Source organism: Sapajus apella, unplaced genomic scaffold, assembly GCF_009761245.1.
Source record: "Sapajus apella isolate SASKATOON/1434 unplaced genomic scaffold, GSC_monkey_1.0 scaffold55, whole genome shotgun sequence".
Classification (NCBI taxonomy): domain Eukaryota; kingdom Metazoa; phylum Chordata; class Mammalia; order Primates; family Cebidae; genus Sapajus; species Sapajus apella.
In genome coordinates this window covers 9272264-9286718 of record NW_022436995.1, presented here as the reverse complement: position 1 = coordinate 9286718, position 14455 = coordinate 9272264, and the positions used below count along the sequence as shown (strand labels likewise).

General features: G+C 50.6%; 1 protein-coding gene across 1 annotated transcript in view; it reads left to right on the top strand.

Annotated features, from left to right (window-relative positions):
• The window catches only part of ITGA11 (integrin subunit alpha 11), a 141292-nt gene that overhangs the window by 91091 nt on the left and 35746 nt on the right, over positions 1 to 14455 (top strand). The window contains exon 11 of the mRNA XM_032244623.1: positions 10037 to 10181. Coding sequence (XP_032100514.1) covers positions 10037 to 10181 — 145 coding nt within the window. The remainder of the gene's footprint in view (positions 1 to 10036; positions 10182 to 14455) is intronic.

The following is a 14455-nucleotide window of genomic DNA, read 5'->3' as shown; positions in this document are numbered from 1 at the left end:
CCGTCCACCTATTGATACTGTCTTAAGCCCTCTTTAGAAGTGAATGGACTACAGATAACAGTCCCACATTTCACCTGTGAGGTGCAGGGTACCCCTTCCCATTCAGTCCACAGAGCCTTGTGTAAAATCCAGGGCAGGTGGCAAAGCCACTGGCACGTGCCTTGAATAGCTCCAGTGCCCGAGGCGGCCTGCATGTGCCAGGGTGAGTCCCCATGTCAGTGTCGGGAGGGCCTCCCTGTGTTCCAGCTGTGCTCTGGCAGGCAACCCACAGGGCTCCTCTCTCTGTGTGGGTGCTGCATCAGACTGCAGAGGTCCCAGGGGGCCTGGCCCACAGAGGGAGGGACACATGGTGTCACAGGCAACACGTGACATCTGGGGCTCTGCGTCACTCACCCTCTGTGTGCTTCACCTAATGCTGGTCCGTAAGAAGGGGCTGGAGACTCCCAGGATTGCAAGGGGGACAGAAGAGTCGATGTCTGTGAATATGCTTAATATACTGTAAAGTCCTGCCCAGGATTGCCACGTGGGGAAACATACCAACTGCATTTGTCAGTACAGCTGGTGCTCGACTTACGACCACGATTGGTTCCGACAGACCGGTCGTAACACGATTTGGTCGTAAGTTGAGTAGGCGATATGCATGCAGAGATGGTAGTGCTGCCGGATGCTGGTCCGCACTGTCGTACGCCCAGCTGGGCAACGTTTGCGCTGCCAGACACGGAGCAGTCGTGGCTAGCGATTGTGGTCGTTAAGCTGAATGGTTGTAAGTTGCATAGGTCATAAGTCGATCAATACCTGTATAGATGCGTGCTCCTGTGAGTGTGCTTTGCACGGACAGGTGTCCCTGGTGCGTGTGTGTGTGGAGGGGGTTGTGTTCTGCCTGGGCTGGCACCATGGGAGTGTACTCATTCCTCCTAATTTGCCAGAAAAGGCCTGTTAGTGCATGCTAGTTCTGTGTCACTTGCATCCTTGAATTGCTGTCTCCTAACTCCTCTGTGAAGCAGACAGGGCAGGACTCCTGGTTCCTAGTTTACACATAAAGAATTCAAGTCCTGAGAAGGTTAAGCGACCTGCTGGAGTAAAATTCATCAGAAAAATATTAGTCTCATGCTATTTCCTCTACGCTAAGCAGCTGCTCCGTAAGAGGGAACCTCTGGGGGTCTGAGTCAGACCTTCCAAACTGGAGGGGAGGGGGACATGTGCGTGACATGCAGCTGGCAGATGGACGGAAACGCCACTCACGCTCAGACTTTTCTGCGCTGCATCTGGACTGTTTCATGCCCACTGTCTTGAATAACAGCAAGATGTAAACGTAACTGCCCTGTCCTAATAACAGCCCTGTTACATGTGCACACGGTTTAAACTTCTCCAGGAAATCCCTGCACCTCATTTCACGCTCAGGACAGCCCTACGAGGTTGGCAGGTGATGCTCGTTATCCTGTTTTAGGTGGTTTAGATCAGCCACTCTTTTCAGTGCCTCCTCTGTGCTGGGCCCTGAGCTTGACACCAGGAGAATCAGAGGCGGAGCCCTGCCCTCAAGGAACTCACAGTCCTACAGTAAAGAGCCCAGCACAGAGAGGTGACAGCATCTATTCACAGTCATGTGCTCTGGCAGCACCGGTCCCGGTCTCCAGTCTCTGAGGGCAGAGCTGGTTAGGAAATGCAATTTAAGTAAATCTAATAAGCATTTGTCATATGCCACTCAAGTGCAAAAAGGACCCAGAAATGATTCTCGCCACCAGGAGTCAACTTGCAAACAATCCTGAATGGCAGTTCTTAGCTTTGAGGGTAGGATGAAAAAAACTAGAGATGCCTCCTAGGTAAAAATGTACAACACCTGGAGGCCTCCCCCATCTGAAGACCCGCTGCTCAATCCGGGGGTTGGGGGGAGACATGTAAACATCTAGTGCTAACCAAAGCAGCGTGATCAGGGTGGTACAGAAGGAAGGGTCTCCACTAAAAGAAAGGGTGATCTGGCCGGGCACAGTGGCTCATGCCTGTAATCCCAGCACTTTGGGAGGCCAAGGCAGGCAGATCACGAGGTCAGGAGTTTGAGACAGCCTGACCAACATGGTGAAACCCTGTCTCTACTAAAAATACAAAAAATTTTGCCGGGTGTGGTGGCAGACACCTGTAATCCTAGCTACTCAGGAGGCTAAGGCAGGAGAATCACTTGAACCCAGGAGGTGGAGGTTGCAGTGAGCTGATATCACACTATTGCAATCCAGTCTGGGTGACGGAGTAAGACCCCATCTCAGAAAAAAAAAAAAAAAATTGCTGGGCACGGTGGCTAACACCTATAATCCCAGCACTTTGGGAGACCAAGGCAGGCAGATCGCCTGAGGTCGGGAGTTTGAGACCAGCCTGATCAACATGGAGAAACCCCATCTCTACTAAAAATACAAAACATTAGCCAGGTATGGTAGCACATGCCTGTAATCTCAGCTACTCCAGAGACTGAGGCAGGAGAACTGCTTGAACCTGGGAGGTGGAGGTTGCGGTGAGCTGAGATCCTGCCATCACACTCCAGCCTGGGCAACAGGAGCAAAACATCTCAAAAAAAAAAAAGAAGAAGAAGAAGAAGAAGGGGTGGTCAGAGAAAGATGCAGGGAGGGCTTGGCACTTGAGCCTTCCCTAAAGGACCAGGATTTTGGCAGCCCCAGGGGCAGTAAGCAGGAGAATAGACAGCATTGTGCACACACACTGGGCAACATCCTGGCACAGCTCAGAGGTCAGCCCTGGTGTTGGGGACACAAGAGAAAATGAATGTCCCAACGTTTTCTTTGTTCATTCTTCAAGCATCTTCGTGTATGTCAGGCTCTGTACCAGGTGCATTAAAGAAACATTTCAGCTGATGGCCATTCATAGCCTACTTGGGGAGAAAGACTCTTAAATAATAAGTTCACTGTCCTGCCTCTTAAATCTTGATCTGTGTATGTCTAGGATTCGGAGAATCTAAAAAGAAGGGACATTAAGATGGGCATCAGGGACTCAGGAAAGCTTGAGGTGAGTCTTGCAAATGGCCCACAAAGTTCAGTGTTGAACAAGGTGAGTCCTTGCAGGACCAACAGGTTCCCCAGCTTCCAGAGTGGGGAGACCCAGGAGCTCACAGCCTCAGCTCGTTACTTCCGTCATGTCAAGGTCATGACTGCCCTGTCCAGCTCCTTTCACATATGCTCTACAACTTTTCTGTTCACCAGGCAGAGGGACCCAGCTTGCCTCTCCTGTGTACCGTAGCTCTTCCATCCCTCCTGATATTTTCATCTGATTGGACTTTAAAAGAGACAACAATCGCATTTGAATCTGAGATTCTTTAGCATTAAAAACGAAAACAAAAAACTTTCAAATGCACAGGAATGGTGCAAGTGTCATAGGATGACTGGCGCTGTGACCAGCCACGGGGTGGCTATTTTAGAGCACAGAGGTCTTTCAGTGTCCACCTGCTGATGCCATCATGATTGGCCACAGCCATCCTGTCCCCAGGAGTCCAGCTCCTCAGCTCTCAGGGTCAGTCAGACCTCTCTGGGGATCAGGGCTAATGGGTCCAGCTTTCTGTTTTGCCCTGAGCATGTCTGTCTCCCAGGCAAGCCCCTAGGCTCCCTCCCTGCCAGAAGCACCACAGATGGTCTCACACAGCTGCTGCTGGAAAAGACACTGAAGGATCCTGAAGCTTCCCCGGGCCTGTTTAGTTCTGGTAGAAGGAGAGGTCCCCAGTAGAATGCTCTCAGACGGCGGAAGAAAGGCCCTATGACTCCTTGCTTGGTTTGTTGCCCCTAAACGAGCAAGGGAATCGGTCTTTGAATTAGCAAGGGCAAAGACAATAGGAGAGGGAAGGGACCAGAGCCCAGGGTAGAGAGGAGACCCCAAGACATCACCTGGACACCCACCGAGTCCAAGTCTCCAGGCCACAAAACATTCCATTCCGGGCTGATGGCAAAAGGTCCCAGCCATTGGGAAAACCCAGGGAGCTAGAAACGCTAGTCTTGATTTGCAGAAAGGGGAAATATTCCAAAAAGTACCGTCAGGAAGGCTAGCTGTGGGTCCCTGGTCAAACTTCAGAGTAGATTTTTAAGCTAATGCTTCCATTAGCATTTGGAAATGAATGCAAAGGTCACTAAGAGCCAGAGTGGCCTCTATGAGTTCTGGCTGTCTGCTGAGGTAGTGAACTACCTGCCAAGCTGGGTAATCAAGCAGGAGCTACATGAATCTGCCAAAGAAGGGATTCATACCTCCAGAGGGGGACCAGACTCTAAGCCTCCATAATCCCATGGGCCTTGAGGGGAAGATGCAGAGGGAGAAAGAGGACTGCAAATAATTGATGTGCGTTGCTGACGATGGGGCAGAGGAACTCCCACACAGGGCTCAGCTGCAGGGATTTCACACCCACCATCCTACGCTAAAATCCTAAATCTGCCCCAACTCCAAATGTTTACAGAAGGAAGCAGTTTTATTAGGGTAGATCTTGCCTACACAAAATCCTTGATGGAAAGAGATCATTTTTCTCATGTACCTAAAGGTGAGGTCTCTTACCCCGCACATGATGACCTAATAGAACCAGTGCTCAGTTCTGTTTTGAAACAGACCAAGTTCAGGGAGCCTCCAGCATCCCAGATGAGCTACCCCAGCCATGCTCCTGCCTCTTCAGCCTGTGCCCAGCCCACAGGCCCCCCTGAGATTGAGGACTGGACAAGGAAGGGTGTTGGCTGTTCTCTAAGGTTCTTAGTGGCTGAAGCTGGAGAGGTGTAATCTTCCCTAAGCGTTTACCATGTGAACTGGTGTCGCGTATCTGATTCAACAAAAAATGAGAGAAGCTGATCGATAATGGCGAATTGAGGGGTTGACCTGGGGAGGCTGTAACCCCCTCCCACGCCCCCCTAGACCTAAACAGTGGACTCCTCCACCTGCCAGCTTGGGCAGCCAGTCAAGACCGTCCCCTGGCCCTCTCCCCAGGAGTCTAGGGCACAGCGGCTGAGGTCCTCTGGCAGTGCTGGTCCCAATGGTTCGTAAGTTGACTCCAGTGGTAGGAATCATTTCTGGTTTATTCAGGTCCTCTTAAGTCTGACCCCATGTCCTCAGGCTGTGCCCTAGTGCCCACTCCTGGGCCTCCTTCCCAGGGCCTCTGACTCTGATGGGGCATGAGCAGTCAGCGTAGCGCGCCCCCATCCCTGCCACCCCTTCTGCTCACCCCAGCTGCCAGATTCCAGCGCCATACTTGGCAAGGACCTCTCCTCCACAGAAAGGCTGAGGGCCTGTGTCTGGACCCTTCCTGCCCACACCGCATTTAAGCCTCCTGGCCATTCATCCCTTCCTCAGGTCCACTTCCAGCCTGCTGAAACAGGCTTCTAAGAATCCAAGCAAGTAGCGAAAACATAACCCACCCTCTAAATGGTGTATGTGCCTTAAAAGGGGCTCGTAGGAGCCTCACCCCCCTACAGCCGCTCTGACGTGGACTCTCAGGACCCTGGGGAGGAAGACAGCCTTGTGTCCTCTAGGGGGTCTCCCGTCACACCAGCCACGGCACCGCCAGCAACTACCTCTACGTGGCTCCACAGTCATGCCTCGCAAACGCCAAAAAGAGCCAGAAGGAAGAACTGCTGGCACCTGGTATCCTGATTCCATTACTGCTGGGCAGGAGGGAAGTACCGCCCGGCAATGTGGGCTCAGAAAAATCATCTGACCTCTCTGGACTTGTCTCAGTAGATGTCTGAAAAATATTTGTGAAATGGACTCAAGGCTTGGAACTGGAAGTGTTCATTTTGAGACTTACTAATAAATCAAGTAAGGTTTCCTTACAAGCCTTTCCTAACCCCACTGTGCACTCACCCTCTCTCTGCTGTTCCCCTGGCCCTGAGACTCCCAAAATAGCCGGTCCCTGACTCCCTAGAGCACTTCTCACACACTGCCGCAATGTCGGACGTGACTATGACACCTGGTGCTTCTTGGACCCCCAACCACTGGGGAGATGCTTACCGAAGGATTCACGAACAAGAAAACTACCGTGCACCAAGTACTCACTGACTGCCAAGCACCCTGCTAAGAATGTTAAATGCTGATTCTCACAGCAGAACTATTTTACAGCTGAGGAACTCAAGGCTCAGAGGAGACAGAGGAGCTTGCCCGGGATCACACAGCTAGAAGCTCTGAGCTGGAAATGGAACTCGGAAGCCTCTGACTCCAGAGCTCCTTCCTGCTCTCACCACTGGGCCAGGGATCCTCCACCTCTGCCCTGGTGCCATCTTGGGCTGGATACCTCTGCCGTAAGGGACCATCCTTGTGCATGGTAGGATAGCCAGCAGCTTCCCTCGCCTTGTGGCATCTAGTATCCACCAGATGCCAAGAGCACCCCACCACTGCCCCCAGCTGTAACAACCAAACATCACCTAGGGCATAAAACCACCCCAGATGGGAACCACTGCCCATAGACCTTGCTGCCTGCACCGCTGGTGCTGTGGCCCAACCCTGGCTCGGGGCAGGACTGGCCGAAACACAGTTTTGAGAGATACGGTCACACGCCCTGGGAGCATGCAGCTCAGCTGGGAAGGCAAGGCTGTCCCAGAGGCCAGGTCACAGGCCAGGTCGGAAGCCAGCTGAGAGCTGAGCTGGCAGGGTCTGGTGGTGGGAGCTACGCACACTCCAGGTGGTAGAGCTACAGTGTCCTTGGGGACCCTGCCATCTGCAAAGCCAGAAGTTCATCTTCAAAGGCCTGTCCACAGGCGTGGCCTCGGACCTCCTGACAGCTGTCAAGCCTGCGACCTCATGTCTGCACAGCGCGCCAGGAAAACCAGCCTGTGGGGAAGGTCCACCCGTGCACGGCCACCCACGCACACCCTGATAACATCTGACGGGAGCCTGGGTGGTCCCAGATACAAAAGGAGGCCATAAAACAGGAAGCCCGTGCCAGGCCTGCGGGGTAGGGGACACGGCTCTTCCCAGGAATGCCCGCTGTTTGTTTGCCAGCTGGGCCCACATGCCTGGCTTCCTATTAAGGATTTGGTCCCTTCTCTTGTTTTGCCCCACCCTTCTAGATTTTTCTAAACTCTAAATGTCTGGGCTTCCCCAGCTGGGAGGAGATTGTGACATACTGAGGTTTGCTTTGGTGGCATTAACCTGCCCGCTCCTCACGGTGTACCCATCCTCAGAAGACTCTCCCTGCCCCCAACAAATTCGCTCTGAGGAACGGACCTCCACTGCAGCTGCTGCCAGGGTTCAAATGGCATAAGGTGGGAGACTGGAAGCGATCACCTGGCCCCGCATTGCCAATCCTAAAAGCCCCGAAGGAATTCCCCAAGCCCCCACAAGGAAAGTCAGCGTGAAGGGTTTCCCCGGCTGAATCCAAGGCTCCCGGGCCAGCCAGCCCTTCTCAGTACATCACAGGAGCTCCCTGCCGTCTGCAAAGCCAGAAATCCATCTTCAAAGGCCTGTCCATGGAGCACAGAAGCCTGGACTCCGCAGGCAGAGAGAGGGAGGAAAGGAAGAAAGAAAGGCAGACCTCAAATAGCACGCTCCTCCCTCAGGAGGGTTCAGGTGGAAAATGGAAAGCAGGGTCTGGGTGCGGTGGCTCATGCCTGTGATCCCAGCACTTTGGGAGGCCAAGGCAGTCAGATCTCGAGGTCAAGAGATCAAGACCATCCTGGCCAACATGGTGAAACGCTGTCTCTACTAAAAATACAAAAAGTAGCTAGATGTGGTAGCACACGCCTGTAGTCCCAGCTGCTCGGGAGGCTGAGGCAGGAGAATCTCTTGAATCCGGGAGGTGGAGGTTGCAGTGACCTGAGATAGCACCACTGCACTCCAGCCTGGAGACGGAGCGAAACTCCATCTATAAAAAGAAAGAAAGATAACAGGATCCACAGCAGCCTTTGGAGAAACAGATGTTTTCTTCTCTGCCCTACTCACCTCTCTGGTCGAAGCCCCAGCCCTGCCTCTGACTTGCTGTGTGACCTTGGGCAAGTCCCCTCCCCTCTCTGAACCTCAACAGCTCATTTGTCAAGTGCAGATAATGAACATCTGTCCTTCTGATTTCACGGGGCCTCTGGGCCCAAATGGACAGATGGATGAGAAAGTACTCCGCAAAGAACAGAGCACTCCCCACGTGCAGGAATGTTGGCGGTGACTTTGTGGACAGTGAATATTTGAGTTCCTGGCTCCCGTCCTGCCCGGGACAGACTGTCAGAGAGGCTCGAATACAGAGTAGGAGGAAGAAGGCTGATTGGCAAGTACAGCCTGAAACATAACCAAGCTCATCGACTCCCAAGACCAGCTTATTCATAGCTGTGAAAACCTTCTGTCTGAACAGTCAGTTCTGCCTCTCCCGGGTTAGTAAGATCAGTTTGACTCTGTAAAGTGGTGGGAACCTCAAGCTCGGCCGCGCGGCCAGGCTCAGGGAGGGCTCCGTGGTGACTTTACCTGCCCGTGTTTTGAAAGCCCAAAGCTGGGGTCCAGACCATCTGCCTCCACCCCTGTAATGGCTACGGTCACCCAGAAGGCAGCCCTTCCCTGCTTCCACCGCCTTCCCTGGGCCCCTCATTGTCCTCGATCATTTTCCTTCCTCTTCCAAGTGCCAGCTGTTTGTCTGCCTGTACCCATTAGTTATGTGGATTGCTGAATCGGGGGATCGGGGGTGCAAGAGAGAGAGGGTGAGTGGACCCAGTCCTCAAGAAAGGGCCATGGGGTTAATAGCCCAGAAAGTTCCCCTCAAGGAGCCATAGTTTCCTGTCTTCCTGCCCAAGCATTAAAACTTCCCCTTAGGCCGGGCGCGGTGGCTCACGCCTGTAATCTCAGCACTTTGGGAGGCCGAGGCGGGTGGATCACGAAGTCAAGAGATCGAGACCATCCTGGTCAACATGGTGAAACCCCGTCTCTACTAAAAATACAAAAAATCAGCTGCGCATGGTGCCGCGTGCCTGTAATCCCAGCTACTCAGGAGGCTGAGGCAGGAGAATTGCCTGAACCCAGGAGGCAGAGGTTGCGGTGAGCCGAGATCGCGCCATTGCACTCCAGCCTGGGTAACAAGAGCGAAATTCCGTCTCAAAAAAAAAAAAAAAAAAAAAAACTTCCCCTTGTCCTGCAACTGGTAGGTAGAACAAGCCCCTTGAAGCCCTGAGAAATAAGTACAAGCAACAGTGCCCGGGGTGCTGGCTGACATGGAGGTGGCCCTGGCTTACCTGTCCAGCCTCATCTCAAGGCCCTCTGCACCTCTTACTTGGTGCTCCAGCCCCATCAAACAGCATTCAGTTCCTTATGAGCAAATGCTCTGCACTCTCTCCAGCCTCAGGGCCTTTGCACGGGCTATTCCTGGCGCTTTTCTCCAGCTCCTCTTTCTCTCTGGCCCCGCTCATCTTTCAGGTGCGTGGGTACACGTGACGTCCTAGAAGACTTTTCGTGACCCCCCATCTCAATCCAGATTCAGCCTCACTGTGATTTCCCTGATGGCATTAATCACAGATTGACTGCATGTTGTTTGAGTCTTTTTTTTTTATTATTACTATTTTTGTGTCTTCAAGCTCTGTGGGGGCAGGGACAATATCCCTGGCACCAAGCAAGTGCCTGGCACAAAGGAGACCTCAGTGGATGTTTACTGAAGAAACCAAGGAGTTAGGTTTACATACGCAGAAGCAACTCAGACACTACAAAGAAATATTGAAGAAGGGCAATTGGGGGGGACACGTTCCCTCCCTCAGTGTCAGAAGGAGTGGACAGTGGCGAGAGGGTCCATAGAGGGTTTTGAAGCTCAAGGAGGGATGGAAGTTTGGCCCTGGATTTAGAGTTTGTTTCTAGAACATTCCTTTTTTCCTAAATTCCTGTCCTTGCTATCGGTTTGACCCATTTTGTGCTAAGGATGGGATGAGGCAAGAAGGTCTCCTTGGCTCATTCAAAAGCCAAGAGCCCCACCAGAAGTTAGGTCGCTAAATGATGCATGCGGAAGAAGGTGCCCGAGGTGGCTGGCAGAGGCTTCACTGGTCACAGAGCCTGATGTGACTCCTGGCGGCAGGCCCATGAGGATAGGTGCTGATGTGTGTCTGCTTCCCAATGCCAGGACGGGGTTCTGCTGGGAGCCGTCGGTGCCTATGACTGGAACGGAGCTGTGCTGAAGGAGACCAGTGCCGGGAAGCTCATTCCTCTCCGCGAGTCCTACCTGAAAGAGTTTCCAGATGAGCTCAAGAACCATGCTGCCTACCTGGGTAAGAGCCCAGAGTGAGGGGAGGCGGTGGGTGGCGGGCAGGGAGGGCACCCAGGGGCTGCAGAACGCCCAGCCCACACACGGGTGAGGGGCCTGCTGTGTATATTCTGGGCTGATTCAAGCATTCAACCCCAAAGATCATCCACGGGCCATTTCCTCTCCACCCTGGTATCCACCGTGCCCAGCACCATGCCCAGCATGTAGCAGGCTCTCCGTAAATAGGTAGAATGAAGGACAAGCAGCTCCCTGTCCCCTTCAAAGTGTTTCATTTGGTGCTTCTAGACGCTGGGTCAGCTGTTGTTGTGCCTTTAAAGTTTTTGAGGCTGACTAGGGTTCCAGCGCACTGAGCCTGCCTCCCTAAGGCAAAACACAAGTTGAGTGGCACCTGCATTCATTTTTGTTTTTTAATGTTCACAATCAAGGCAGAAGTCACTGCCCATGAAACACTTTGGAAGTGAGTATCTAGAGAGAAGCAAAAATCATTGATGGCGAAGGTCCCAGCTGCAAGGCCTTAGCCTGCTGGCCTAAGTCACTTTCCAGCTCTGCAGAAGCAGTCACCTGGCCATCCCAGCCATGTCCCATTCACCATGGCTTATTCCTTTCTTTTATATATATATATATTTTATTGTGTTTTGGGTTTTGGGGTACATGTGAAGAACATGCAGGATTGTTGCATAGGTACACACGTGGCAGTGTGATTTGCTGCCTTCCTCCCCATCACCTATATCTGGCATTTCTCCCCATGCTATCTCTCCCCAACTCCCCACCCCCCGCTGTCCCTCCCCTAGTTCCCCCTAGCAGACCTCAATGTGTGATTTCCCCTCCCTGTGCCCCTGTGTTCTCATTGTTCAACACCTGCCTATGAGTGAGAACATGCGGTGTTTGATTTTCTGGTCTTGTGTCAGTTTGCTGAGAATGATGGTTTCCAGGTTCATCCATGTCCCTACAAAGGACACGAACTCATCGTTTTTGATGGCTGCATAGTATTCCATGGTGTATATGTGCCACATTTTCCTTGTCCAGTCTAACATCGATGGGCATTTGGGTTGGTTCCAGGTCTTTGCTATTGTAAACAGTGCTGTGGTGAACATTCGTGTGCACGTGTCCTTATAGTAGAATGATTTATAATCCTTTGGATATATACCCAGGAATGGGATTGCTGGGTCAAATGGAATTTCTATTTCTAGGTCCTTGAGGAATCGCCACACTGTCTTCCACAATGGTTGAACTAATTTACACTCCCACCAACAGTGTAAAAGTGTTCCAATTTCTCCACATCCTCTCCAGTATCTGTTGTCTCCAAATTTTTTAATGATCACCATTCTAACTGGTGTGAGATGGTATCTCAATGTGGTTTTGATTTGCATTTCTCTAATGACCAGTGATGATGAGCATATTTTCATATGTTTGTTGGCCTCATATATGTCTTCTTTTGAAATGTGTCTGTTCATGTCCTTCGCCCACTTTTGAATGGGTTTGTTTGTTTTTTTCTTGTAAATCTGTTTTACTTCTTTGTAGATTCTGGATATCAGCCCTTTGTCAGATGGGTAGATTGCAAAAATTTTTTCCCATTCTGTTGGTTGCTGGTTCACTCTAATGATTGTTTCTTTTGCTATGCAGAAGCTCTGGAGTTTAATTAGATCCCATTTGTCTATTTTGGCTTTTGTTGTCAATGCTTTTGGTGTTTTGGTCATGAAGTCCTTGCCTATGCCTATCTCCTGAATGGTTTTGCCTAGGTTTCCTTCTAGGGTTTTTATGGGGTTAGATCTTATGTTTAAGTCTTTAATCCATCTGGAGTTAATTTTAGTGTAAGGTGTCAGGAAGGGGTCCAGTTCCTACTTTCTGCTCATGGCTAGCCAGTTTTCCTGACACCATTTATTAAACAGGGAATCCTTTCCCCATTGCTTGTTTTTGTCAGGTTTGTCAAAGATCAGATGGTTGTAGATATGTGGCATTGCCTCTGAGGCCTCTGTTCTGTTTCATTGCTCTATATCTTTGTTTTGGTACCAGTATCATGCTGTTTTGATTACTGTAGCCTTGTAGTATAGTTTGAAGTCAGGTCATGTGATGCCTCCACCTTTATTCTTTTTGCTTAGAATTGACTTGGCTATGCGGGCTCTCTTTTGGTTCCATATGAAGTTGAAGGTGGTTTTTTCCAGTTCTGTGAAGAAGGTCGTTGGTAGCTTGATGGGGATAGCATTGAATCTATAAATTACTTTGGGCAGTATGGCCATTTTCACAATATTGATTCTTCCTAACCATGAGCATGGAATGTTTCTCCTTCTGTTTGTGTCCTCTCTTATTTCCTTGAGCAGTGGCTTGTAGTTCTCCTTGAAGAGGTCCTTTACGTTCCTTGTTAGTTGTATTCCTAGGTATTTTATTCTCTTTGTAGCAATTGTGAATGGCAGTTCGTTCTTGATTTGGCTCTCTTTAAGTCTGTTATTGGTGTATAGGAATGCATGTGATTTTTGCACATTGATTTTGTATCCTGAGACTTTGCTGAAGTTGCTTATCAGTCTCAGGAGATTTTGGGTTGAGATGATGGGGTCTTCTAAATATAAAATCATGTCATCTGCAAATAGAGATAATTTGACTTCCTCCTTTCCTAAATGAATACCCTTTATTTCTTTTTCTTGCCTGATTGCTCTGGCTAGAACTTCCAATGCTATGTTGAATAGGAGCAGTGAGAGAGGGCATCCTTGTCTAGTGCCAGATTTCAAAGGGACTTCTTCCAGTTTTTGCCCATTCAGTATGATACTGGCTGTGGGTTTGTTGTAAAAAGCTTTTATTATTTTGAGATACAGTCCATCAATACCTAGTCTATTGAGAGTTTTTAGCATAAAGTGCTGTTGAATTTTGTCAAAAGCCCTCTCTGAATCTATTGAGATAATCATGTGGTTTTTGTCTTTGGTTCTGTTTATGTAGCGAATTACGACTTGTTCCTTTCTAAAGAAAGGGCCAAAGGGGAAGACAGCAAAGGGGGTGATGTTCAGGTCCCCATTGCCTGTGGGTCTTTCTGAGTTTCTGAACCAAGTCCACTGTCTGTAACAGTATTCCTCATTAGAGCCTCCTGGGACCCCAGTCCTGTCCTCTGTGCTCTGAGGCTGCCCAGAGTGGACAGCAGATCTGTCCAGGTGCCTGTCTTCTCTCTGATGCTCTGTCCCATCCTGACCTTTGTTCCTCAGCTCTTTAGCCAACACCCTGCCTATGACTCTGCCCACACTGTGGTTACCCCATTTTCCATCCCCAACCTTAGGATCCTCCGCTGACAAAAGCCCAAAATGCTGGAATCAGGACTGTGCTAGAAAATTCAGAAGTGGGCTGGGCGCAGTGGCTCACGCCTATAATCCCAGCACCTTGGGAGGTTGAGGCGAGCGGATCATGAAGTTGGGAGATCGAGACTATCCTGGCCAACACAGTGAAACCCTGTCTCTACTAAAAAATAGCTGTGTATGGTGGTGGGTACCTGTAGTCCCCGCTACTGTGGAGGCTGAGGCAGGACAATCACTTGAACCCAGGAGGGGGAGGTTACAGTGAGCAGAGATCGCGCCACTGCACTGCAGCCTGGGGGACAGAGCAACACTCCGTCTCAAAAAAAATAAATAAATAAAAAGAAAATTCAGAAGTATAGAATCCCTAGAAGTTTCCCAACAGCATCTGGCCCTAGGGCCTGCATTCTGTTTAATTCGAAAGATGTTAATTTAATTTGCAAGGTGTTAAACTGGGATTACATAGCACCTGTGGCTGATGCTATGGGAGCTCCATGGTGAGCAGGACACAGCGTCTCCCCTCAAGCTGCTTCCTGGCCCGTGGGAGACACAGACACGTGCACAGATAATTACAACACAATTGAGGTAGGAGATCAGATAAAAGCACAAATAAAAGAAAGATTGGAGTCCTTGCCTTGGCAAATGCTCAAACACTGGGAAAGACGCTGGAAGAACAAAGGCTAGCACCCCTTTAACTAGAAACTAGAATTACTCGTGTTTCTTTGAGATTGCCCCAAGTCAGCAGCACTGCACTGAAAGTGAGGAAACCAAGGAGGGGGCACAGGTACGGGTGCCACAAGGCATTCAACAGCAAGGCCGATCACATCAGGATGTCCCAGGGCCATTGAGGTTAGTTCCAAGTGAGTCAGAGAAACGGCATGATCAGCCATGGCCCAGCGGGCTGGTACACTTGGGACCCACTGTGTAGGAGCTGAAGCCTACCCCAGGTCTCCACCGCAGGGGACGTTTCAAATAAGCCAAGGAGGGCCAATCAAAGGAGGGAGGC